The sequence below is a fragment of the Panthera pardus genome, unplaced genomic scaffold, assembly GCF_024362965.1.
Source record: "Panthera pardus isolate Hobbes unplaced genomic scaffold, ASM2436296v1 HiC_scaffold_11, whole genome shotgun sequence".
NCBI classification, from domain to species: domain Eukaryota; kingdom Metazoa; phylum Chordata; class Mammalia; order Carnivora; family Felidae; genus Panthera; species Panthera pardus.
Genome location: NW_026526666.1, coordinates 5,325,787 through 5,352,820, shown reverse-complemented (window position 1 = coordinate 5,352,820; position 27,034 = coordinate 5,325,787). Strand labels below are relative to the sequence as shown.

At 42.2% G+C, this 27,034-nt stretch overlaps 1 protein-coding gene and 1 long non-coding RNA gene across 5 annotated transcripts in view; both read right to left on the bottom strand.

Annotated features, from left to right (window-relative positions):
* Positions 1-537: 537 nt before the first annotated feature.
* Positions 538-1,703, bottom strand: LOC128772932 (uncharacterized). Its single transcript, XR_008417011.1, has 2 exons — positions 1,552-1,703; positions 538-1,382 (listed from the first exon to the last, which is right to left on the bottom strand). It is a non-coding gene; the product is annotated as an uncharacterized LOC128772932 (long non-coding RNA).
* A 2,111-nt stretch (positions 1,704-3,814) lies between these two features.
* WARS2 (tryptophanyl tRNA synthetase 2, mitochondrial) overlaps positions 3,815-27,034 on the bottom strand; it is a 95,588-nt gene continuing 72,368 nt past the window's right edge. For all 4 annotated transcript variants that reach the window (XM_019458010.2, XM_053890667.1, XM_019458009.2 and 1 more), the window contains 4 exons: positions 23,408-23,488; positions 19,534-19,619; positions 7,257-7,375; positions 3,815-4,343 (listed from right to left, as the gene is read on the bottom strand). In XM_019458010.2, the coding sequence (XP_019313555.2) occupies positions 3,895-4,343; positions 7,257-7,375; positions 19,534-19,619; positions 23,408-23,488 (735 nt within the window). In that variant the 3' untranslated portion in view covers positions 3,815-3,894. The remainder of the gene's footprint in view (positions 4,344-7,256; positions 7,376-19,533; positions 19,620-23,407; positions 23,489-27,034) is intronic.

Below are 27,034 nucleotides of genomic sequence, written 5' to 3'. Positions count from 1 at the left end.
ACTAGGAGATACTAGAGACTAATACGTGTGTGACTTTATGCAAGTTGCTGACTCTTTGTTTACTTGAAAAAGTAGCACTAATAATTCCTATCATATAGCCCGATAGAAATATTAAATGAGATATTGCGTCTAAACACACAAAGTGCCCAGCATAGAGCAAGTGCATGTAATACATGTTAGCTCTTATTACTGAAGTACTGTTTGGGGAACTCAATGGTCTGTCATTCTTAACTCATCCTTTTAACATCTTCATGAATTCTCTAGTTGAAGAACTCTCCGGGGAGAGTCCTGACCTATATGTGTTTGACCTGCTACAAGCAAATTCAGTAAGCTGAATGCTTCACACAGCCTTGTCCAGTAGACGTTCTGGTGATGATGGAATATTCTCTATCTGCACTGTCCAGTCCACTAGCCGATAGCCACTGAGGCTGGTGAGCACCTACAGAGCACTCTCATGCCTCAGTTTCGTCCTTGGTAATATGAAATTGACAATAGTATCACTGTATTGGGATAGAGAATTAAATGAGAGAATACATATCAAGCAGTGGTTCTCCAAGTTTATTGTTCATCAGGATCGCCTGGAAGGTTGTTAAAACACAGATTGCTGGGTTCATGCCCCACATTTCTGACTCAGTAGGTCTGGGTAGAGCTAGAGAATCTGTATTCTTTTTTTAAATTTTAATTTCTAATATTTATTCATTTTTGAGAGGAAGAGACACATAGCCTGAGTGGGGGAGGGACAGAGGGAGAGGGAGACACAGAATCCGAAGCAGGCTCCAGGCTCCGAGCTGTCGGCACAGAGCCCGACGCGGGGCTCGAACCCACGAACTGTGAGATCATGACCTGAGCTGAAGTCAGATGCCAAACCAACCGAGCCACCCAGGCGCCCCCAGAGAATCTGCATTCTTGACAAGTTCCCAGGTGGTGCCCAGGCTGCGGGTCAGGGAACCACACCTGGGAAAGCACTGTGGTAAGACACTTGGCATGGTGCCTGATACATGTGAGAACTCGGGAGTGTTATTTAGTGTTTTAGGATCAGCATCAAGGTTTCTGAAACACAAACAACCCACACCTTAATAGATCTCTCTAACTCATTTTCTGACATTATTTTCATAAATGTTTGTGAGGCACCTACAAAGGACAAGATACTCCCAATGTATTCCAAGCGACAGTCTGTCAAAGTGGGTTTGAAATGGGGTTTGTCAGTTGCCAGAGCTCCAGAACACCAAGTTACGTGGCCATGATTACTGCCGTCTGAAATACCTTTCATCATTTTAATTCTCCACAAAACATATGGAAAATGACAATTAAAATCACCTCCTGAGGTGAGCCACCGGTTAGACTTCCTATTCTTCATCTCTGTGAAAAGACTGTGCTGAGGCCTGCAAATGGTAGGTGGAAAGGATGTGAGAAGAGATCTAGGTTCTTGTCTTGGCTCATTTTTCTACTTCCTGAGATCACTGGGCACATCTCTCAATCACTATGCGCATGGATTTTGGACGTGATGAGCCCTCAGGTCACTTTCAAAGACAATAAGAGCAGAACACTCACCCTCACCCTCGCCTGTGAGGGCTTTGTTCTTTGGAAGTTATCAGAAGTCCCCTAGTTTTTCTCCTCAGAGGTTCTTTCCATGGTGCCTTTAGTTCTGTGGATGAAAGGTGTTGTAAGTGGGTTACACACACACACACACACACACACACACACACACACACACACACAAATTGGTTTAGTAGGTCCATCTTTAATTTTGTCATTTTCCAGTATTCATACTACGGTTCCTTTGAAAGGAAAAAAAAAAAAGAGCTTTGGAGGAAATATGCCCAAAGAAGTTCTAGGACTATAGATACCCCTTCCAAAAAAAGATCCCAAAAAGGATTTGGACTTGGGGTGGATTCCAGGATGCAGTATCTTGTGTTTTTATATCTGTTCTTCTAAAAGGACCACTCTACTTTTTCTCTTAAGAAACATGAGTAAGGCGGGTGCCTGGGTGGCTCAGTCAATTAAGCGTCTGACTCTTGATTTCGGCTCAGGTCACGATCTCACGGTTCATGAGTTCGAGCCCTGCATCAGGCTCCAGGCTGACAATGTGAAGCCTGCTTGGGATCCTCTCTTTCCCTCTCTCTTTGCCCCTCCCCTCACTCTATCTCTCTCTGAAAATAAATAAATAAAACTTAAAAAAAAATATGAGCACAGATTCTTTGCCTAACATACTAGTCTCTTATGTATAAAAGTGACCATGGTACCCACTGGCAAAAAACTTACATGCAATTTTTCTTACAAAATCAATCTTTTTAACAGGTCCTGGTGTGGTAAGTCAGGATTGGCATTTCCATATTCAGAAAGTGCAGAGAAGCTAGGTTTTAGGGTGACTGGTTATGACTCAGAGAGGCTGAGGTAGAGGTGAGGTGAGAAGCTTCTGGTAATTGGGAAAATCTGATCTGGCAGGCCTCACTATTCTTGTAGTCTGGCAAAATATACTTTGAGGTGTCTCTGCATAAAACATAGGAGACAGGGCTCAGGACTTGCCTTGGGGATTTTGAGCAAATTTAAAGCAGGCGGCCATTGGTTGGGTTACCGATATAAACAGCCTCCATAGCTCAGGTCTTACATTTCGAGTAATCACCTTCAAAATAAGAATGTTTGGAGTCTCATATGCATGGCCTCTGTTGGTTCTGTGCTGATGAGAAAAGTACTACTCTTTAAGGAGTGAAGGCTTTTATCTTGCACTTGCTTCTTACTGAGTGATCTTGCACAAGCTAACCCTCACTGTCCTTGGGTGTAAAATGGCACTCCCCCTCATATACTTCCCAGAGGGGTGGTGATACTGAACTAGAGGTGAAGGCAAGGAAGCACGTAGTACAAACAGAATCCAGGAACTTGCGTTCTTGCACTAGAAATAAATCAAGTTGAAATGCAACCTTCTCAGAAGATTGTATCATGCGTTTCTGAATTAAAACAAAACAAAACAAAACAAAACAAAACAAAACAAAACAAAAATACTTGTTAGGACAGTCAACGCGGTCTCATAGGGAGCAATTTAAGCAGCTTAAATACATTTAGGCAGGCACTATCTTAGTGACAAATGAATCATAATATATATCAACTGAGTTTTTATAAGATCTCAATACAAATTGGCCCAAATGGGATCCTAAGGATTCTAGACTCTATATACTACTTTTTAAAAGGTTTGGGACAGAGAGACACCTGGCTGGCTTAGTTCGGGAAGTGTGTGACTCTTGATCTCCAGGTGATGAGTCTGAGCCCCATGTTGGGCGCTGGGCATAGAGATTACTTAAACAATAACAACAATAACAACAATAACAACAATAACAACATTTCAAAGTGTTGGGACACATAAAGTGGAGCAAGCCTAGTAATACGTACTCTGGAGACTCAAATGATACCCCCATTTGCCAAATCGCTGCTCAGCTCAATCACATTTGTGTACCTACCTTCAGGGTAAGGAGTATGCCTCAAATAATTGAGGGTTCAGATACTTATGCCTGCCTGCCTTCCTTCCTCCCTCCCTCCCTCCTTCCTTCCGACCCTTCCTCCTTCCTTCCCTCCCTTCCTCCTTCCTTCTCTCCCTTCCTCCTTCCTTCCCTCCCTCCTCCCTCCCTTCTTCCCTCCTTTCTCCCTTCCTCCCTCCTTCCCACCTTCCTCCTTCCCTCCTTCTTCCCCCACTCCCTCCTTCCTTTAGCCACAGCATTTTGCTGATGATTTAGAATACTGCTCTATTTGAAGGCTACAAATCATTATTTATCAAATGAAGCAAATAATCATGGGTACCAAATTAAACATCCCCAAGCCACAATTTTTCGTTTGTGAGGAAAGCTGCCTTTATTGGAGTGCACAGACCACAAGGCATAAACGCCTTTCTGGGATTGAAGCTTCCTACAGAAACCCGACCAATTTCTTCACATCCTGGCACACGGGGTGTGCCAATTCTTTGGCTTTTGCTGACCCGACCTGTAAAACCTTCTCTAAGTGGCCCCTGTCCATCTTCAGTTTTTCAATTTCCCTCTTAATTGGCGCAAATTTCTCAATCACAGCGTCGGCCACCAGCAGCTTGTAGCGGGCCGTGTCCATGCCGGCGCCGCGGCGGAGCGCTTCCTCCACGGGGAGGCGGGTCACGGCCGCGTGGATGGCCACCAGGTTGGAGACCCCCGGCCGGCGGGCCGGCTCGTAGGTCACCTCCGACGTGAAGTCCGTCACAGCCTTGCGGAATTTCCGCACAATCTCCTCCGCGCTGTCCGTTATTCTGACGGTGGCCAGTTTATCAGGGTCCGATTTGGACATTTTGGCCGAAGGATCACGGAGGGATTTGACCTTCTTCATCGATGCTGGGGGAAAACGCCAACGCACACACACCGAAACCAAAACCAGAAGACAACACCAAAATCAGAAAACATCACCAGGAATGTCAGTGTCTAGATCTTAAAACGTGCAGAGAATACCAAATGACGTTATTGTTATTATTATTATTATTGAGTATGGTTGACACACAGTCGTACACCAACTCTGTTGTACAACGTAGTGATTTGACAAATCCAGACATCATGCCATGTTCACCGCAAGTATAACTACCACCTGTCCCCTCCAATGCTATTACCCCATCTACCCCATCTAACCCTCCAAAGCTATTACCCCATTCCTTACGCTGTGCCTTTTGTTCCCCTGACTCCTTCATTCCATAACTACAAGCCTGTACCTCCCTCTCCCCTTCACCCCTTTGGCCCAAACCCCCTTCCCCTCAGGGAATCATCAGTTTGTTCTCTGTACTCATAGGCCTGATTCTGCTTTTTGTTGACTCTTTTAAGATTCCGCTTATGAGTGCAATCATGTGGTAGTTGTCTTTCTCAGTCTGACTTACTTCACTTAGCATAATACTCTCTAGGTCCACCCAGCCTGTCTCAAATGGCATGATCTCATCCTTCTTTATAGTCGAACAGTACTCCATTGCGTATATATACACCACATCCCCCTTTTCCATCACCTGTTGACAGACACTTGGGTTGTTGCTTCCATATCTTGGCTATAAATAAAATAATGCTGCGATAAACACAGGGGTGCATATATCTTTTTGAATCAGTGTTTTCCTTTTCTTTGGGTAAATACCCAACAGTAAAATTATCAGATCATACGGTAGTTCTATTTTTAATTTTTTGAGGAACCTCCACACTGTTTTCCACAGTGCCCGCACCAGTTTGCGTCCCACCAATTGTGCATGAGGGTTCCTTTTTCTCCACATCCTCACCAACACTTGTTATTTCTTGCCAAATGACTTTATTATTTAAAAAAAAAATTTTTTTTCAACGTTTATTTATTTTTGAGACAGAGAGAGACAGAGCATGAATGGGGGAGGGTCAGAGAGAGGGAGACACAGAATCCGAAACAGGCTCCAGGCTCTGAGCTGTAAGCACAGAGCCCGACGCGGGGCTCGAACTCACAGACCGTGAGATCATGACCTGAGCCGAAGTCGGCGGCTCAACCGACTGAGCCACCCAGGCGCCCCGGCTTTATTATTTTTATCTGATTATATAAATACCAAATACTCATAGTGAAAAATTCAAGCCATTTATATAAGCATGAAAATAAAGATCACCTGTAATATGTAATAATACTGTTAACATTTTGTTGATCATATTTTCATGCATCTCTTAATGCATATATACTCATAAACTGTATAATCGTACACAAATGAAAATATATCCATCATACTTAGCTGTGCCTACCTTTTTAAAAAGTCTGATCTATTTCTTTCCTTCTCTCTTTCTCTATTAGCTAATCACTCTCTGTCCTTTACAACCACTGCCCTTCCTGCCCCCAACAAATTTTAACAATCTGTGGCAATGCTTTCATTTCTTTATCCACAGTTATATAAGTATATACCAACGCGTGTGCGTGCACGCGCGCGCGCACACACACACACACACACAGAAGTGAGTCACTTACTGCTCTGATAGAATCAAGATGTTAAGCTGTGCTTTATAAACCAGTGTTTTTAATAATTGCCTATTTTATGGCTATTACAGAAACATATCAAGTTGAAATAGGTAAAACAATAATAGGCAAAAGCATTAAAATATTACTTATTGCTAAAAGAAGGTTTCAATGCATGGAAGGCCCGGTTTTTATTTGTGCAAACCGTTGCAATAGCTTAGAAATTTATACCTGCCTTTTGCTTCTGATCAGATACTGGGCCCACGTAAATGCAGTCAGTTTAATAAATGCTCAGTTTAATTAGGCTCAGTGATCTCTGCCCTTGCCACAAATCTGCATCGCTACTGAAATATTGATAGAGATTCACAGCTTCTTTCCTCGAGAAGATTCCAGACCAGTACTACCTCACAAGCTGCAGGTGCCGTGTCAGATCCACTGGGTGGACGGTGCATTCTGTCGATGTCGTGCATTTAGGAAGGGAGAGTGTGAGAACGATCAGTGCCCTCTTGTTTTATCTAGCTGATGACTCAGCAGTTCTCAGTCTTCTGACTGTTCTCTTGTGAGCAGGGAAGGCAAGGTCGACTGGCTTTGAAATCAGAAGAGTTTTCAGAACCTGGGGCCTGCTCCAGATTCTGTGTCTCCCTCTCTCTCTGCCCCTCCCCCGCTTGCACTCTGTCTCTCTCAAAAATAAATGCACATTAAAAAAAAAAAAAGAAATCAGAAGAGCTTTGCCACCAACTTGATATATGTCTTGGATGCAAAATTAGCTTTGCCAACCATTAGTATCCCCATCCATAAACCAGGGAAGTATGTGTGTGTGTATATATATGTAATTCATTATAAAGTATTAAATATATAAAATATTAATATACGATATATTAATAATACAATATTAACACATTGATTTATTAATATGTTTTCAATATACATACAATATAATTTACCAAATATATATAATTGGTAAATTATATAATCCTTTTTAATAAAAATGATTATTTTCCATTTTAAGTCTTTCCATACTCTCAAAATATTATATAATTTACCAAATATATATATATTATATAATTTAATGAATTTGATTATTTTTCATTTTTAGCCTTTCCCATACTTTTCAAACTTTTTAAGTTATTTTATCCAATAATCTAACAAGGTCTACCACAGTACAGAGAAAGATGGGGATTCTAGTTACAAACCCTGAAGCCTGTCCACAAGAAAGCCGAGTTTAGCCCCGGAGAAATCCCAAGCCTTGGTCCATTATCCAGTCCTGTCTTGGAAACATGGCCTGATTTAACAGTCATATGTGTGTTACTTACTTAGGATAGATTTGGGCACCGGGAAGAACTCCCCATACTTCTTGTTAAACCCTTGTGCTAGATCCTGAACTAGCTCCATGTGCTGGACTTGATCCTCCCCGACAGGAACGTGTGTGGACCTTTAATAAAAGACAGACAGAAACACTCAGCAAGGCTCCTGCTTATACTGAGATGATATTGCAAGCAGCTGCCTTTCCTGTGCCTATTTCACTGTTGGTGTTCAACAAATGTTCACCAACTACAGAGGGAATATTGAGGCCCAAGTCTTTATCTACGTATCAGACAAATGCCAAAGAGACATTTGTCAACTCTAGTTCTGTTTCTTCCATAGCAGAAGAATACAGCCATCAACACCAGTGTGACAGGATCTTGCTGGGAGGGAGGAATGGTATCTTAAATAGCATATGCTCTAAGCATAATTGTATTTTAAAACCACTCCTGTTCCCTCGCCCAGTCAGCACATATTACCCTAGCCCTGGCCAGATGCTTTTTACTCCAGAGCTTGCGCTCACACTTGAAAGCCGCTCCAATCCACTCTTCAAATCAAAGATGGCAGAAAGCTCTTCCGGCAAGGGTTTTTCCTCCCTGTCATACAGGGAGTAACTCAAGATCTTTTTGGAATATGCTCCTTCGTTTTTCAGTGAATTGCAATCACAGCACAATTAATATGCTGCAGGGAACTTGAAATAAATGAACAAATCTATCATTACAATGCAGACAGATCTTGAAAACAATGTTGAATGAAGAAACCAAGTCGCAGAAGACACGTAGAGTACACGGACGTGCAGATCTTAAAGTACTGTCTATTGTTTACAGCTGCATATGTAAGTAGGATGACACACGGAAGCGGCCCCCACCCCTGCACAAAGCCATGACTGTAGCTGCCCCCAGAGGAGGAGGGAAGGGCAGTGGGTCTGGGGAAAAGAAAAAAGGAGACCTGAATTGTATCCCGCAATATTTTATTTTATTTTATTAAAAAATAGAGACGTGAGACAAAAATGTCAGAATATAGGAGCTTCACTAATGGTTATTTTAATCCCATATATAAAATTTGCAGTGCTGGATCATGATGCAGCATGTCAAACAAGGGAACAATGAGCCATTACAGAGAAGTCTTGATGGGGAAAACTCTCTCCAGAAGCATTACTAGGGAAAGAGACAGGAGATTTTAAGTCTTTATTTATCTATCTATCTATCTATCTATCTATCTATCTATCTATCTATCTATCTGTTTTTAAATGTTTACTTGTTTGAGAGAGAGACAGGAATTGAGCAGGGGAAGGGCAGAAAGAGAGGGAGACACAGAATCCGAAGCTGACTCCAGGCTCTGAGCTGCCTGCACAGAGCCCAACGCGCGGCTCGAGCCCACGAACCGTAAGATCGTGACCTGAGCCGAAGTGGGACGCTTAACCGACTGAGCCACCGAGGCACCCCATAGGAGATTTTAAGTCTTTAATGCTTGGCTGGGGAGTTTACGTTTGATAATATAGATAATAAAGTGCTGTTGTTTCTTGATCAAAACAGTTTCATGTTCCTCTTGTGAAAACAGCTGCCTGAAAGTGAATTTGGATATTTACACGATAATTGTACATTTTGAGTGGGAAAATAACAACTTTTTAAAACAGCCTCAGAAGAGGAAAACTATTCTACTTTGTTATAGAGAGGAAAATCTCCTATCCCTGTGGTTAAGCAGTGGTCCTTAAAAAACTGGCAGAGATCTTATGTTTCCCTTGTGAATTACTGTCCACAGGCTACTTACTGGTCTACTTCATAAAGCTGTCCAGAGCATGAGCAAACAAAGCGTACAGACTGGCTATTTTAATATGGTAAAACACTGGAGAACATTTTGAAAAAATCTGAAATATCCCTCATTTTGCAATCATTTTTATTTTTGCCAATTACTTTCTAGTCTTTGTTCTTGTCTCTATGGATGCATATTTTTACATAATTGCAGTATAATATGCATACCATCTTTCATGTTAACATAATGGGTATTTCCCATGTTTCTATGTGGTCTTCATTAATAAAATTTAAAAAAAAAATTTTTTTTTAACGTTTATTTATTTTTGAGACAGAGAGAGACAAAGCATGAACGCTGGAGGGTCAGAGAGAGGCAGAATCCGAAACAGGCTCCAGGCTCTGAGCTGTCAGCACAGAGCCTGACGCAGGGCTCGAACTCACGGACCGCGAGATCATGACCTGAGCCGAAGTCGGCTGCTTAACCGACTGAGCCACCCAGGCACCCCTAATAAAATTTTTTAATAGCTGCATAAGAACATTCCTGTGCTGGGGCACCTGGGTGGCTCAGTCGGCTAAGCATCTGACTATGGCCTAGGTCATGATCTCACAGATTGTGAGTTCCAGCCCCATGTTGGGCTCTGTGCTGACAGCTCAGAGCCTGGAGCCTGCTTCGGATTGTGTCTCCCTCTCTGTTTGCCCCTCCCCTACTCGCAATCTTTCTCTCAACAATAAATAAACATTAAAAAAAAAAAAAAAGAACATTCCTGTGCTATAGTTACAGAACCGTAAAGAATTTACATGATTTTGTAGCAGATTCTTTTGAATATTCATATAGTGGGAAATTTTGATTCAAGTGAAAAAAATAATCTTTTACAATAACCCAAAAGTCCTGTGGAGGTAAATCTGGTGAATGCATGTTTAGTACTTTCTGGTCAATAACAAGGTATGATTGTCAGCTAATGAAACTAATATTTGTTTCTGTCATAAGATAACACAGAGTATATTTCCAAAATGAATGCTGATAAAATGTTTTGAAGTTTAGAGTAAGTATAGGTTTGAAAGCAACTCTGACACTTCTTTTGCATGGAAGTAATGTATTTTATTTATTTAAAAAAAATCTCTGAATATTAGTTATTTTCATACAGCCCCTCAAATACCCATGCAGTTGCCCTGTGTGCATGTGTGCATGTTTGTGTGCATGTGTGTGTGTGGGGTGGGGTGGGGTGGGAATGCAATATGGCCCTCAGAGCTCAGGCTCTGAGCTTCAAATCCTGACTCTGCCACTCTCGTTTTGTGTGACTTTGGGTAAATCAAAGAATTCCTATCATAGGCAACTTTCTCACTATAAATGGGAGTAACAATATTTACCCTATACTACTGTGGAGGTGAAATGAGACAACGTGTGCTTAGCGGAGTTGCCTGAAGTCTGGTAAGCCTTCAGACACCGGTAGCAATGTAGGGAATAATTCTAAAATGGTACTACACTGTATTTCAGAAGGATGCTCACGAACATTGCCTATGCAGCCAGAGGTTCGCCCATGACCTGACTCTCATTCCAACTTCTCTCTGGCTTGGCTCCAAAGAGGGGACGTTTGTGAGGGGAAAAAAGCCCAGGGTCATCTGTTTGGCAAAGCGGATAATCAAGACCTGATGAATATTTATTTATGTATGTATAAATTTTCACAGGGGAGGAAAAAAGAAATCAACAGAGAGCAATGTGTGGCTTATTTTCTCTCCCTTTTGTCCCTTAAGTGTTGATATTTCTAAAAACATCATCTTGGCTCACTGGTTCTCTCTCATCACTAGAGAGCTCATCAGCTTTCCCCTGGGGATCTACACGTCCCTTCTCCTCTGATGATTCTGGGGCTCTGCCTCTAGCTCTGCTGTGTCTCTGAAGGGTCAGGACTATATCTCTGCCTTCTTGCTAGATGTTGGCACTGACTATCCCACATTTACTCCCCAACTCAACATCGGAGAGCCAGCATTCCAGGTTGGCACTATATTCTGAGAACCTATGTCAATTTCGTATTAAAATACCCATAGAGGCAAAGAAACTATAAATAACTTAAAACTAGCAGCAAGAGTTACACCTGAAGACGGAATTTGAGAAGACTTTTCATGAACTGTGAGGATCAACAGAAGCACTGAAAGAGCGACTGGTGGAGCTGGTGGCCATGTAGGGTCAGAGCGAGAGCCCCCATTGCCGGAAACCCATCCCCCGCGGGATGGGGGCAGACACCCTTCTGCTGTCGCCAGGGCGGCCCTTGTCTCATCAGCCTGACTCTTTAGACACTCAGTCACGACAAGAGGAAGTAACCAGACAAGCAGCGGAGGCGGCAGGAGCAGGTCAGGGTGCATTGTATCCTCGCAAGAGTGGGACGAGAGCTCCGTGAGGGTAGGGCCTTGTTTGTCTTGGCCACTGCCGGACCCAGGACACAGAACACATCCCGGCCAGCGAAGGACAGCACTCAGGTTACAGGTGTTGAATGAAAAAGGGAAGCGCAGAAGGTGAGACACTGAAGCAGAATGTGACATGGGAGCAGTGTTACCTGGTGAAGGCTCTTTTGCATGCAATGCCTCTGTTCAGAGAGTGAAAGAGCCAGACAGGTGGTAGGAGAAAGCTCTCTCTCCGGCCAGCGGTACCAACCTAGCTGACTGGCATGTGCAATTGGACACACTGTCCTGCCCTCCTGTTGAATTCTGGGCAGGGAATTCAACTAGCAGCCAGGGAGGCAGAAGGTGGACACAAGGGCCTTTCGTAGACTGGCAGACGTTATTTGAAAGGTTCCCTTGTTCCAATATGGATTTAAAACACCCGGCCCATAAAATTCAGACAGCCAAGTAAAAGAGCCCAATATGGGACCGTGAAAAGTACTGTGGAACAAGGGAAGGGGGACTTTACCCTTTAAATCCTGAGGAAGATCAGACATTTGAAAGTGAGCTTTCACAAGAAACAGATAGTTTTGCATTTTAAAGAAAACTGCTTGGGATGCCTGGATGGCGTTGCTTGGTTAAGGGTTCAACTCTGTATTTCAGCTCAAGTCATGATCTCAAGGTTCGTGAGATTGAGCCCCACCTCGGGCTCCATGGTAACAGTGTGGAGCCTGCTTGGGATTTTCTATCTCCCTCTCTCTCTACCCCTCCACCACTTATGTGCTCGCTCACTCTCTCTCAAAAATAAATAAATAAACATAAAAAAAAAAGAAAACTGCTTGGTTCCCTCGATGGGATTCAAAAAGGCATCACTGCCACAAGATAAAAGCAGGACCAAAAAACGGAGAACATAGGTGGTGACAGAAAACCGATCAAATGAAAAGAAGTGAATTCATGAAATAAAGAAAACCAAACACAAAACAGAAGAGTCAGGAGTATTAAGGAGTGAAATCCCACAAACAGGTCGTATCAGTGACCTGGGTGAGCATGTGAGGCTCTTCCAGAATTTGGGAATGTTCCTCCCTTAGCTGCCTCAGCCTGGCTCCTTTATTTCAGGTCTCAGCCTACATATCACCTCCTCAGGGAAGCCTTCCCCAACCATACTCTCCAATGTTGATTTCTCCCTCTTGTTCTTTTCCACATATCCTATTTATTTTCTTTATAGTATTAATCCTAATCTAATTATGTTCTTTCATTTGTTTATTTAATTGTATATTGTTTTCTCTCCAGCTGAGAAATAAGCTTTTAGAAAGCTTGTTTGTCTTCTTTTTGAATCTATTTCCAGTACCTACAGGAGTTGCCTGACATATTTGAGAAGCCAACAAATATTTGTTGAGTAAGTAATGGCTTCTCGGCCTTTTGGTTAAGATCAAGTGACAATATTTATTGAATAAATGAATGATCTTAGGAGGGCACTGTGACCTATATAGATTTATACCAAGCGAAAAATCATAGTAAGATCGGTTCGTCATCAGTATAAGATAAGAGCACAGAGTCAGAAGTCAGACTATCTGAGTTCATATCCCAGCTCCACCAGCTACTAGGTGAGTTACCATAGCCAAGCTTCCTACTTTTCTGTAAACTGGGTGTCATAATGGTGCTTATTACCTCATAAGATTGTTTCAAGGATTAAAGGAGATAAGCAAGCATGATACTGGACAGTAGAGCTCAAGAAACACTAGCTGTTGATACAATAGATATTCATTAATATCTGACATGATGAAGTATGAAATGGTAAAAGACTGATACTATCAGGGACCTTGATGAGAGGTACGTTGTGACTTTTTTCAAACGAGGATCATTTTCCTTTTTTGCCAGGTGATTTATACCACAAACATAAATACCAGCATATAATCCCACAGACAGTCACAGACCTGGGCAGCGATCCTGATACATTTAGAAAACAAATTTGATGGTTCACATATCTGACTGGGCAATCCCCAGGTATAAATAGCATGTTATAGGAATTCTGAGAACCCCTTTAATTTAAGCAAAAACAGAGACAGAATAATGAACGGACAGGCAAAGCACAGGGACCGTGACAATGGATCAGGAAGTGGTTTCTCTTTGTCTAAGGTCAGTAAATGAATTTAGGAAGTTCTACAAAATGGTTGCTTGGCTTTGTCCATTGTTCTCTTCCACACAGAAAGTCACTGGCTTCCTAAGTGGTAAAACCAAAAATGTTCCTTTTTAGGTTTCCTTCCGTGCCCATAAGCCCGCATGCGCGCCTCTCGGAGGTAAACACACACAACACCCCCCTCCTACGTTTCTCTTCTTTGACTGGACTTTGGTACTTCTGTCTTGTGATTCTAGTCAGGCTGACACGCAGAGGTCACTTTGACTCCCCCAAACCAAATTAGCCAACAGGGCAGGTTAAAAAGCAATTACAGTAGCCCATAGGAAATCACAATGGACTGCAGCTAACATAGAAAAAGCAATTACCATAATCAATACACTTTAGGCACATCAAAATGAATATTTCCACATGTCAAAATGGTTCCAGATCCACAAAGCAACCAACCTAAACAGAAAACACATTTAGTTTTCATAATGACTCTGCATGCCTCTTTGCTTTCTGTGAGATCCGTGCCTCTTTTCTTACAATTCTGTGAGGTTGTGCTGTTTTGAAAAAAGGATTAAAAAGTTTTAATTTTTTTCACCTGGTCTTATTGCCCTGCTTGGCTTTTTCCTCTGATTTTAGTTTGTTTGTTTCTAGTCTTTTCTCCCTCTGCTCCTACTGCTCTCCTCACCTCCTGTAATTTATCTTGGCCCTTACTTCTCATTCATTGGGTTCACACTTCACATTAATTCAGCCTGTCTTTGATTCTGCTCACTTATGGGCCTTATTCTCTTCATATTTTCAACCTCTGTCCTCATCATCAGATAATTTAGAGCTGCTCTTTTAAAATTTATGCCCTATATAATGATATCCATATTAATATGTCTTTTTTTCCCTTCTCTTCCTTCCTCCCTCCCTCCCTTCCTTCCGTCCTTCCTTCCTCTCTCTCTCTCTTTTTTTTTTTTTAACTTATCCTGATTGTGCTTCCTTAGATACAACAGAAAACAAAAGCCTTTCATAATTTTGATTGTTATAACTTCTGTCACATAATAATGTGTCTGATCTTCTTCTCTGGTGACTAACTCATGTTTTTTCCTTTTGTTCGGTTCCTAGTTGTATCCACATTTATTCGGGATCCACCCCACCCTCCAGCAAAATTAGTGTCCAGATGAATAAGCATTGCCTACATATATCTGCTCACAGAACTTTGTCCTCCTCTCTTTTTTTCCTACTTTGGTTATGTTGGTGAGTTTTCAGTGCTGTTGCCTCTAACCAGCCTGGGTGGGGTGGAGTTTGGTGCTGTTTTTCCTTTCGCAAAGGATGAATTCACCATCACTGGCTGCTTGTTGGATATACTGTAATGATGTCTAATTCAGGGATTCTTTCCCGACTTCGGGACTATGATGTGCATGGCCTGGTGCTGGGTCTTGTGAGAGATACAATGAAGATTTTTACCTCTAGTGAAGTTGAGGAGAGAAAACACCATGTGAAGTTATAAATTCCTCTGGCTAGTCCACTTATAGTATTCCCAGTCTCCATGGATGGCGGCACCATCCATCCAGCCGCATGAGTCAGAAATGTGGGGTCACCGAGACCCCCTTCTCATACCCACCACTCCATCGGGAAGCTCTATCCCTCTTTCCTCCCCAAATCTCCTAAATTTGCCTACTCTCTTCATCTTCACCGACACCATCACGGTCCAGACAGACTAGTGAAAGAGCCCCGAACAGACTGTCCCAGCTGCTCTTGGCCCCTGCAACTCACTCTCTGTACTTCCATCAGTTGACTTTTAAAAGTATACATCGGATCATCTCACGCTGTCCTGAAAATCACAAAGAGCTTCCTATTGCTTTCAGGAGAGTGTCCTGGGTTATCTGTTGACATCTCAGCCCCACCCTCTCCCTTCTATGCAATTTCTCTATTTCCAGGGGCTAGCAGCCTGCAAGCCACATTTCCAGAGGCTTCTGGTTTACCGCAGGCACTTGCCGCAGAGCTGGAAAGTGAAAGACCAAGAGGAGACACTACTGGTTGGCAGTTGTGGGTGAGGATGTGGCCGGCAGCTTTCAGGATGTCATACAAATTGGGGGCAGACCGGCCTCATAGAGAAAGGATGTAGTTCAACAGCCAGAAGTCTCCAAAGCAGTTTCAGGAACTGATTATCTCCGCTGTCCTCAACGGCAGTGGTCGGATTCTGATTCTCAGACATTAGGGCTGACTACGCTCTTCTCTGGATTATTACCAAGGGTGACGTTTGTGACCAGTCATCGGACTCTGTATACTCTGTTCCTGGCGGGTCTTGGTTCTCTTGACTCACAGTTCCTGAGGCCTCTGTTTCCCCATTTTCCTATGTCGTGTCAGCTTTTGCTTTCGCTATCTTCTTAGCCTCTTCCTGTATTTCTGTTTGCATTCTTGAGAGAGAGAAACCGATTGGCCCAGGTAACCACTGTCATCTCTATCCGAGCAGACTTCGTGGCACCGCTCTAAAATGTCACTTCTTTATCTGTAAAACGGGGATAATATCACTTACCTACCTTACAGAGCTGTCCTAAACTCTGAATAGATGACAGGTGTGCTGTGGCTAGTACAGTGACTGCCCAATAATGCCCCCCTCATGTTGATTCCTCCTTTCCCTCTGCCTCACGTCCATGCATGGTGCCTTTCTCTGGGTTAGCAGCAGTACAAGTACTTAACATGTATTTGCTGTATGTTCATTACAACTGTGTGTGTGTGTGTGTGTGTGTGTGTGTGTGTGTGTGTGTAGAGAGAAAGAGAGAAAGTAAGAGAGAAACATTTACTCAACAGATAGCTAGTTATTTGAAATTGGATATTCAGAAAAATAATGCAGATGCAAAATAATACTATGAGCAAATGCTACTTTTGGGTATTTTGTCTCTCTTCAAATATCCACTATTTTAATTTTTTTAATCTTTATTTTTGAGATGGAGAGAGAGAGAGAGAGACAGAATGCAAATAGGGGAGGAACAGAGAGAGAGAGAGAGAGAGAGAGAGAGAGAGAGAGAGACACTGAATCCGAAGCAGGTTCCAGGCTCCGAGCTGTCAGCACAGAGCCCGATGCGGGGCTCGAACTCATGAACCAAACCACGAGTTCATGACCTGAGCCGAAGTCGGACGCTCAACCAACTGAGCCACCCAGGTGCCCCTGGATCAGAAGTCAAAAAAGGAATATTTATATATAGTATGATAACTTCTTTGCTTCCAGAGAGTGGGCTGGAGGGTAGCTGATGCTAGAAAGATATTATTTATCCTTGGAAGCATTAACTAACTATGAGAACCTGCTATGTCAGGGCAAAGTGAGGCAGGAAGCTACTGAAAGTTCTTCAAGTATACCAGCCACATCTGAAATACTTATTGTTTTCCGTAAGCGAAGAAGATATCCATAAGCTTAGGCAGAATATGTGTCAGATTTGGGGACCTTGGGCTACTTTTGCCAATGTCAGCCTTTTAAAATGTTGCTTGTACTTTTAAAACGTGTGTAGTGAGCATATAGTAGGTGATGTCAACTCATACATAATTTGTTTAATAACCCCTGAGCTATGTCCCATTGGCCCACTTCATAGATGAAAGAAACTGCAGGATTTTATCATCCTGCCAATTGTCTTTTGGGCAACTGGTAAAAATAAATTTGTCATCACTTCAGTATACATGACCTTGTATTGTCCTAGTTACTTATGTGATGATCTTGCCCCCTAATATAACTGTTGACTCCTTAAGGAGGGTCAGCACAGGCCTTAGGAGGTCATAATCATGCTCTGATGCTTCCCTGTCCATTGACAGGCTGTGCAGCTTTGGATAAACTGCTCAACCTCACTGGGCTGTATCTGTAAAGCTAGGAAAATGAAAGAGAGCCCTGAAAGGTTCCCTCCCTCTCTGTGCTCCCTGGTATCACAAAGGAGGCAGTCACTTTTGTTCAAGTTTATTCTTTTTTCACAGCCCTGAGCTTAGAGGACTTTTACATTGTAGTTCTTGAACTGTTAAGGAAATCAACTGGCTCGATATCCTGGTGCTAAAAAATCTCAGCCTTTGCTTCTATACAGAAGACCCCCTGGGAAGTGAAATTTCACATGAGTTTATAATCCTTAAAGACAATCATCACTAGTTATGACCAACTGACAGATCCCAGGCACAGCACTTCCTGGCTCATATTCCATGTTAATCCCTTAATAATCCTGTGCATGATAATCATGATTCCCATTTTACAGGTGAGAAAACATGCCACTTTGCTGGAAGATATGTTAGATCTTTATTAGACTTTCATTTTGCTACTCCTGGAGAAAAGTGTTCTGGATTTTCCAGGCTAAATCAAAAGTTTACTATAAGTAGTAAATGCTGTTGGGAATCCAGCATTCAAGTTAATACAACAAACAACACACAATCCTTATGTGTACGTTTTAAACGGAGTTCAAGATAGCCTGCGTGTAGTAAAGGACACTCCTTATTTGTAAAGCTAAGAGGCTGTTCTTCTGGCTGTTTCCATCTTAATTGCACAAGGGCTCTGGGGTCATAGTACAAGGTACATATCCAATCATCTCCATGCTGTTATCATAATTACATGCAAAGAATTCTAGTTTTCCTAGGGAAGGATCAAGGCCGTGGAGGGGGAAAAGATTCATGGAGTTTCTCTTTTTCGTCAGAAGTGTTCATAGTAGCAAGGCTTGGCTATGCGCGTGCTGATTGGGAAGTTTTCTCTCTAGAAGGCCAAATGGAGGGCTGAGGGAGGCGACTTGGGGATGGCAGGGAAGAACTGGGAGAGGGATGAGGTCAGAAGCTCTGGCCAGCAGTAAGAGAGGGCAGGTCTTGGCGGCCTCTGGTTGTAGGGTTTGAGGCCATAAAGGATAGCACTGGCTGACTGCATGGACTGTGGGTCCAGGACAAGCAGAGCAACTCAACATCATGCTGAAAAACTTGCACAGGTGGCCATTCAAACTTAAATTAATTACACTGAAACACAATTTAAAATTCAGTTCCTCTGTCAACAGTCCATGCAGCTAGCCGCTAAGGTCTTGGAAAGCATGGGTTGACTGCCATAATTGCAGACAAGTTGTATTAAACTGCCTTGCTTGAGAGTCTAGATTGTAGAAGTCAACACTTAAAACCCCTGAAGTTTAATTATTACCAGGGAAGTAGACATTACAGAGTGGTTAAGAGCACAAAAACTCGGGGTGCCTGGGTGGCTCAGGGGGTTAGGCATTCGACTTCGGCTCAGGTCATGATCTTGCAGTTCGTGAGTTCGAACCCCGCTTTGACCTCCATGCTGAGAGCCCGGAGCCTGGAGCCTGCTTTGGATTCTGTGTCTCCCTCTCTTTCTGCCCCTCCTCCATTCACAATCTGTCTCTCCTTCTATCTCTCAAAATACAAAGAAACATCGGGGCGCCTGGGTGGCTCAGTCGGTTGAGTGTCCAACTTCAGCTCAGGTCATGATCTCACGGTTCAAGAGTTTGAGCCCCGTGTCTGTGCTGACAGCTCAGAGCCTGGAGCTTGCTTAGGACTCTGTGTCTCCCTCTTTCTGCCCCTCCCCTGCTTGCACTCTGTCTCTCAACAATAAATAAATGTTAAAAAAAAAAATTTTTTTTTTTAAATATAAAGGAACATTAAAAAAATTTAAAAAAAAAAGAGCACAGAAACTCTGCACTCAAACTTTCTACACTCAAGTCCTGGATCCAAGCTTTGCTAGCTACATGATTTTGGGCAAATCACTAACTTAATTTCCTCATCTGTGAAATGGGGATGATAGTCGTGCTATCTTTACAAGGTTTGGTGAAGATTCAGTGGGCTAATGCACATAAAGCACTTATGACAGTTTTGAACACGTAGCCAGTGCTACTTAGGTGTTAGCCCTTAACGTTACTCGTTCCACATGGAAACATACTTCTATCATTTTGTACCTCCTACTGGGGAATAGATGCGAACTGATTCACACAATCCTTTCTATGTCCCCTTGCCCCACGAACCAAATCTTTTCGGGATCGGTTCACTCTCCTGTCAGCATGAGTACGTGTGAGACCAGAGGTAAGCTCTGCTCCTTACTTGTACAGCAGAATGTCAGCGGCCTGGAGCACTGGGTACGTGAGCAGGCCTGCGGTTCCGCCATGCTTCTGGGTGGCAGTCTTTGCCTGTGCGGTGAAGAGAGAGGAGAGAATGAAATCCGACATGCACCTAATTATACTGCTAAATAAAGAAATCTTTAAAGCACGCAAAAGGTAATCTGAAGCTACCAGGACTAGCATTATATCTCAGTTCCTTTTAGCAACACTAGCCATGGGGCTGGCTTGTCTTCATGCTGCAGGCTCACGCAGGAATAAGGGACATCTACTTCACCACTGCCCCTCTAACGGGTCCTGCACGGCCACTATTTCTTATCCATTTAATTAAGACAAGCATATAAGAGTTTCTGGTTTTTGGGGAGCCCTGGGGGCTCTGTCAGTTAAGTGTCTGGCTTCGGCTCAGGTCATGATCTCATGGTTCTGGGTTCGAGACCCGCATCAGGCTCGCTGCTGTCAACACAGAGCCCACTTTGGATCCTCCGTCCCCCTCTTTCTCTGCCCCACCCCCCTGCTTGCACTCTCTGTCTCTCGAAAGTAAATTAAAACATTAAAAAATACATAAATAAAATGAAAAACAAGGGGGGTTTCTAAATTCTAAAGTTTCCAAATCAGATGAACTCCGTATTTCACAAGTAAGGTCAGAAAATATAATGAAATTAGATTCCTGCAAATTAATTAATTTGATAAGTTAACATCAAACACCATATCGTGTCTGTGGAAACCTCCCAGAAAGTCTCACCCTGTGCTGTTGACCAAAATGTAAGGTCCCCCTTAAAATCACATTTAAAAAACCAAGCCAAGGGGCGCCTGGGTGGCTCAGTCGGTTAAGCGTCCGACTTCAGCTCAGGTCATGATCTCACGGTCTGTGAGTTTGAGCCCCGCGTCGGGCTCTGTGCTGACAGCTCAGAGCCTGGAGCCTGCTTTGGGCTCTGTGTCTCCTTCTCTCTCTGCCTCTCTGCCTCTCATGCTCTCTCTCTGTCTCTCTCAAAAATAAATAAACATTAAAAAAAATTCTTTAAAAAAAACAAACCAAATCAAACCAAAAACAAAAAGTTGTGGCATTTAAAAAACGAAACTAAGAGAAAATTTTAATCTAATCAATTGTGACTCTGTCTTGATCTGTAGGTACTGAAAACTAGAGGGCATAAAGTGATTCCAGTGTACAGGACAGACTGTATAGATGAAAAGTATTTCCTTAATGGGGAAGCTGATAGTAACACCAGAAGAGATACGAGAAGTATTTAATTAATGGATACCAACCACAAGCTACGAGTATGTACCCACCGAACATAAGCCCTAGTGATAGCATTTCCCTTGCCACAGCTAAGCATTGATAACAGGTAATTTGGGCAGAACATTTGGTAACAGTTCTCTGGGCAGAACTACTTAATAGGGAATATTGTGTACAGTTTACTGGTCATTGCATCTCTCTTGTAAAATGATACATGGTTATTTTGGTGTACAGATATTATTCATTTAGTTAATATGAATCACTTCCCTGAGGTCTGATTATTTCTGAATGAACTGAACAACTGAACATATACACTTGCATGATTCTGAGGACCAAGTTCATGGGCTCACCACTCGGGCTTCCCCAACCAACATGCAGATACACCCTTTGAGTCTGGGTTTGAAAAGCAACAGCTCCTCTTTAACCCTCTTAATGTCAATGTTCCAGAAGTCAGGTACAAAGTTAACTCTTTAGGTTACTTCAAGTAGTTTCTGGCTTATAGCATCTAATGTTATAAGGCATTCAAAGGAAACTTGAAAGTTTGAATGTATAATTCCTTCAGTACATCTCTTGATTACAATGTCCACTACAAAGCCCAGTTTGCAATGATCACTGGGTAAAGATAATGAAAACTCAATTTGGAAATGAGCAAACGGGAAAAGAACCCAGTTTTTAAAAACTGTTACTGCATTAGCTTCCTGGTCTTTCTATATTAGAATACTGGATCTCGAAATTACAAAGGAAGGGGGAGATGTGGAGAGCATTAATATTTATTGAGTGTCTATTATGTGCCTCAGATGCCTTACATCTGTGTTACCCCCTGTAGAATCTTCTAAATAACTCTGACCTCAAGCAACACTGAGAACTTTCAGTGTTCTTTCTACCTTTCTACCCTACTATCCCCCCTAATCAAAACCAAGCTAGGTGCTCGGAGATCCTTCTATAGTCCTGGAACTCTCCCCTCTGATCTCTGTTCACTGTTTCTGATGGCTTGTGTAATTGTCTCTGCCCAAATAGATGACAAGCCTCATGAGAGTGGCTCTGTCCCTCCTGTTGACTGCTGTAACCCCAGCGCCTAATGTGATATGAGACTTGATGGTATTTGTTAATGAAGGAATGACCAGAGAAGGCAGGAACACGCTCTAGGATAAGGCTGGCATTTGAAACCCATGTTTTTCCCCACAAATAAAATATCACGGACTGGAGGGAAGGCTTCTCCAGAATACAGGTTTCCCCTGCTACCTGAAAGTTCTCATTATGCCACTTTGCTTTTGCAAAAGACTTACAGTAGTGCCTGCTTTTGATAACTGGAAGAAATCGGAAGAGGATTTTCACCTTTATGAAGTAGTACTTGCTTCTTGGTTCTACTCCACTGTGGCTTATGAAAGAGGAATGTTCTAGTTTTGGGTAGTAGGGGAAACCGTCTTGTGCATTCACTAGTAATGTGTTATCAGGAGCTCCTCGGACACGATTTTAAAGTGGGAACATTTCCCATTAAGTTAGTATTCAGTTCTTATAAAACGGATTGCAGTATTCAACTTAGAGTATTATGATCAAATGGCAAAGTCTTGCCTAAAACCAAGATATGGTAGAAAACATTAAAAAATTTTGTTTCTAATTCCTGGCAGGTAATGATTCTGCAGTATTAACTCTACCTCTTATTTAGGTGCGGCCACTTGAAAGCTCTGATTCTTGCTGAGACTCACGTGGAGGTTTCTGGACCAGCTTTTGAAGAAACCAATGGCCCTGAAAATATGCCGGAAAGAAGCTTGAAACTGAAATTCAAGGCTGACGTACATGGGGGCTACCTACCCTCAGGTTATCCAACTGCAAAAATAAATGGGAGTGAAGTACTATGAATTATCCACTTTATCTTTCTCAGTTGAGCTTTCTAGAAAAAGTACAGCCTTCATTTTTCTGTGGGTTTGAACTGTTGCCTGGACTCAACCTGTATAAATGTTAAATAAAATATGTTGTTTCTTCTCCCCACAATGGAAACCTTTGAGCCTGACTGCCAGTTAATTACAGTGGAGATGGGAGGCAACTTCAGAGCCCAGTAATCCAGAAATTGTGACTGTCTGTTAATTATAATGTTCTAAATCATTACCAAATCTATCCAAAGATCGCTCTGATTCAACCTACACAGATAAAATCAAATAGTTAATAAGTTGGACATTTTTATCCTGTTTTTTTTTATTAAAAATTTTTTAAGTGTTTATTTATTTTTGAGAGAGAGACAGACAGACAGAGCACAAGCAGGGAGGGGGGCAGAGAGGGAGACACAGAATCCAACGCAGGCTCTAGGCTCTGAGCTGTCAGCACACAGCCCGATGCGGGGATTTGAACCTACCAACCGTGAGATCATGACCTGAGCCGCAGTCGGATGCTCAACCGACTGAGACACCCCGGCTCCCCTATCCTGTCTTTAAGTTGGAATTTTGAAGAACTCTCTTACTTCCCACTTAGGACCCTGAGGCAGAGAGGTTAAAATGCTGTTCTAGCCACTAGTGAGTAACAGACCAGGGAGGCCAGTAAACGCAGGATTCCCAGAGCCGAACACAAAAATAAACAGGAGAAAAAAATAGCTTTGAACTCCTTATTTATTAATCAGATCACCAGCATTTACCTTCCACTGGTGTAAATGCTGTAACCGGGGCAGTCTGACCAGGCAGGTAAGGATCCAACTCAACTGTGTGTGTTCAGACACCTAAAGAAATAAAACAGAACGTTAGGGAAGGTGGTCAATGTTTTCTTGCATATAAGGCAAAAGTAAACAGGTGTTACCTCAAGTGACAGAAAGTGCAAATCAAGGTAACTTAAAAAACGACAGGCAAAGGGGGCTGATTCATAATGCACAGCATTTGAGATGAAGAAGAAAATTTTAAAACTAACCAATACAGGGGCGCCTGGGTGGCGCAGTCGGTTAAGCGTCCGACTTCAGCCAGGTCACGATCTCGCGGTCTGTGAGTTCGAGCCCGGCGTCAGGCTCTGGGCTGATGGCTCGGAGCCTGGAGCCTGTTTCCGATTCTGTGTCTCCCTCTCTCTCTGCCCCTCCCCTGTTCATGCTCTGTCTCTCTCTGTCCCAAAAATAAATAAAAAAAAAAGTTGAAAAAAAAAATTAAAAAAAAAAACAAAAAACAAAACTAACCAATACAATTACTATTCTAGTGTTTAGATCTGCACGACATCCCTAGCAAGTGGCTGGCCAGACTCTGCTTCAACGTCGTCAGTGAAAGGGCTTCATTATGTCCCGACGCATCCTTTCCATCTTTAAAAAGCCAAGGAAATTGACACATGCGTGCGCACTCACGCGCGCGCGCGCACACACACACACACACACACACACACACTCAAATCCTCTTTAAATAACTTATAAATATGTGAAAGCAACTATAATACCTTACATGTAAATAGTATTAGGAGAGGAAGGTTCTGGCCTCAAAATCAGTGATTGAATCTTTTAGATCTGGAGTAATTAGAAATTTGCTAATCACTTCATCATTCCAAAGGTGTTTTGTTTTGTTTTTTTAGTTTCCATTTTTCTCCTCCTTCCTCCTTCTTTTGTGCTCCATTCTCCCTCTCCTCCTCCTTCCATCTTCTTTTTAAAAAGAGCTGTAGTCAACAAGAGAATATAACCTTTTCTCAATTTGTTTTAACCAAATTTAATCAAGTAACCAAACCTGGCAACAGCTGGGATGATTCCTGGGTCCAGGCCAGGTTCCAATTGATGACTTAGAATTTAAGGGTTAAGTATCCCATTTCTGGACTCTGGGGATTCCGAGCCCTTCATCCACTGTGGCTTTTTTTGGTGTCCATATGATTTCCTTAAAAAGCAGAGACTGTTGCCAACTCTGAAAAGTGGCCCCAAATGTGTTCTTTGTGGGTTTTGCAAAGGGAACATGAAGCACTGGGGCCCAGTCAGCCCCGGCCCATTTTACTAGCAAGGAATCACCATCTGGTGTAAGATAGTTTCTCATTTTTTTCCTCGAGTCATGGAGAGGGAAGAGTTGTTTTTCACATGTTTGACAAGGAATTGCTTTTAAAGTTTTGCAAGTCACTGGGCTGAATCCGTCATCTTTCTTCCAAGAGGCATTTGGGTTTCATTGAGAACAGCACTGTCCATACAAATTTCTAACTGCTGCTGTAAACAAACAGCTAACGGACAAAAACAGTAAGCCTGCATGGGAGCAGGAGGATTATAGTTGCTTCCAATCATCAAGCAAAACACATTCCCATTAGAACTAATAAAACAAGAGTTGTTTTCTTGGCATGAAGAAGTAGGAGAAAATTTTTTTTCTCCTTTACTGAATTAGGGAAAGGAATGAAAATACAGAAAAATAACCATGCATATGTAGAAAGAGACAAGACGACTGACTCCTTTCCTTCAACTTGGCCTTCAATGCTCAGTTTTGATGATATGCAAAAAGCTTCCACCGTGTTTTCATGAAATCAAGTATTTTCCTTGGAGTGGCTTTTTTATTTGAACATACGGAATGAAACCTACTTAATATTATACAGTGATCTTCCTGGTATTTCCATATAAGGGGCATAAGAATAATTAATCCAAATTATTCTTATACAGAAAAAGGTCGGTAAAGAGTCAAAGGCAACTTTCAGATCATTGTATCATTAATCATTTATCATTAATAATTATATAAGAAGGGGTAAAATACTTCAGGATTTGGCTCTCTTAAATGTTGTGAAACAAACAAAATAACAATCTGATCTGTTTTAGCTACAGAAAAATAAAAGCATGGGACACAGAAGGTGGCTTGTCAACCACCCACAAGCAAGTCAGCAGGGCCTGAAAATTCTGATCCCCGAGTTGTAACAAGTGAAGATACATACATCCTATAGCTGTAGCAGAAAAGCAGAGTCTGGCACCCTGTGCTCAGTAAATACTGGCTGAATGCATGAACAATACCAAAGGCTGCGGGAAGAAAGGTAAGGGCCCAGAAGAATCCATTCCATTTAGTAACAGACTTGGTGGTCCAGGCAAAGCAGTTTCAGCCGAGTGACTGGGATGGGAGCTAAATTAAGGAGGGGCGGGTTGAAGTGTGACAAGGTGGCAGGAAGGCAGATACACAAGACGTGTAGCCGAATGGTGAAGAGCTCTACCTTTGCAACGAAGCTGCCCAGATCTGAATGCTAAGCTCTGCCACGTGTGAGCTGGGTGACCCTGTGTAAGTGACTTCATCACTCTATGCCTGTTCTGTCAATGTATAAAATGAGGTTAGCGACAGTATCCGCCTGACAGTGCTTAGAACAGTACCTAGCACACAGCAAGCACTCAATAAATGGTAGTTACTCTTATGGATAAGTTTCAGAAAGACTTTTGTTTTAACTTTCTATTTTGAGATAATTGTAGATTCACATACAGCTGTAAAAAAATAATACAGTGCAACCCAATACACCTTCACCCAATTTCCCCCAATGGCAACATCTTGCATGACTAAACTACAATATCACAACCAGGAAATTGAATTGGATACAATCCATCTACCCTATTCAGATTTCACCAGTAGTATACTCACTCATTGTGTGGGTATATTTAGTTCCGTGCAATTTTATCACATATGTAAGATATTCCTTCTTTAAGGAAGGAGAGAGATGGGAATAATAACTAGTAGGGGTTAGAGAATACAAATTTTACTTTGTTTTTTAAGGTGGGATAGACCCACTTTCTATGAAATGTCTTCTGCTGAAGCAGGAAGAGGGGAAATAAATATAGATGAGGATCTATTTTATGGGATAGGAGTGGAGAGCAGAAAGTTAGAGAATTTCACATCTTATAGGCTCTGTTATCTCTGAAAATAGAAGACAGTCAAGTAGAAACAAATGGGATGAGAAAATATACTCAATGGAATTGCTGGGTTTGATTGGAAAGAACAAAAAATCCTAAGGCTTGATGTTTTGTGGATGCTTTTGTGAATGAAAGAGGACAATCGTTCATAAAATACACTCTTGGGAAAGCACTGTTGTTCTTCAAGGTAGACTAAAATATTCTTCATAAATCGTAGGTGCTTTTAAAACTTTGCAGAAAAAATTAAATCAGTTGATTGCATTTGATTTCCTTTAGCCAGCAAAAAATCTTAACGGGATCCGATAAATACTAAACGTAAATAGCAAAGAATATTGATAAATTAAACAACATCAAGTTTACTAAAATTTTCTTTATCAAACACTACCATTTATTTTTTTAAATGAAATTTATTGTCAAATTGGTTTCCATACAACACCCAGTGCTCATCCC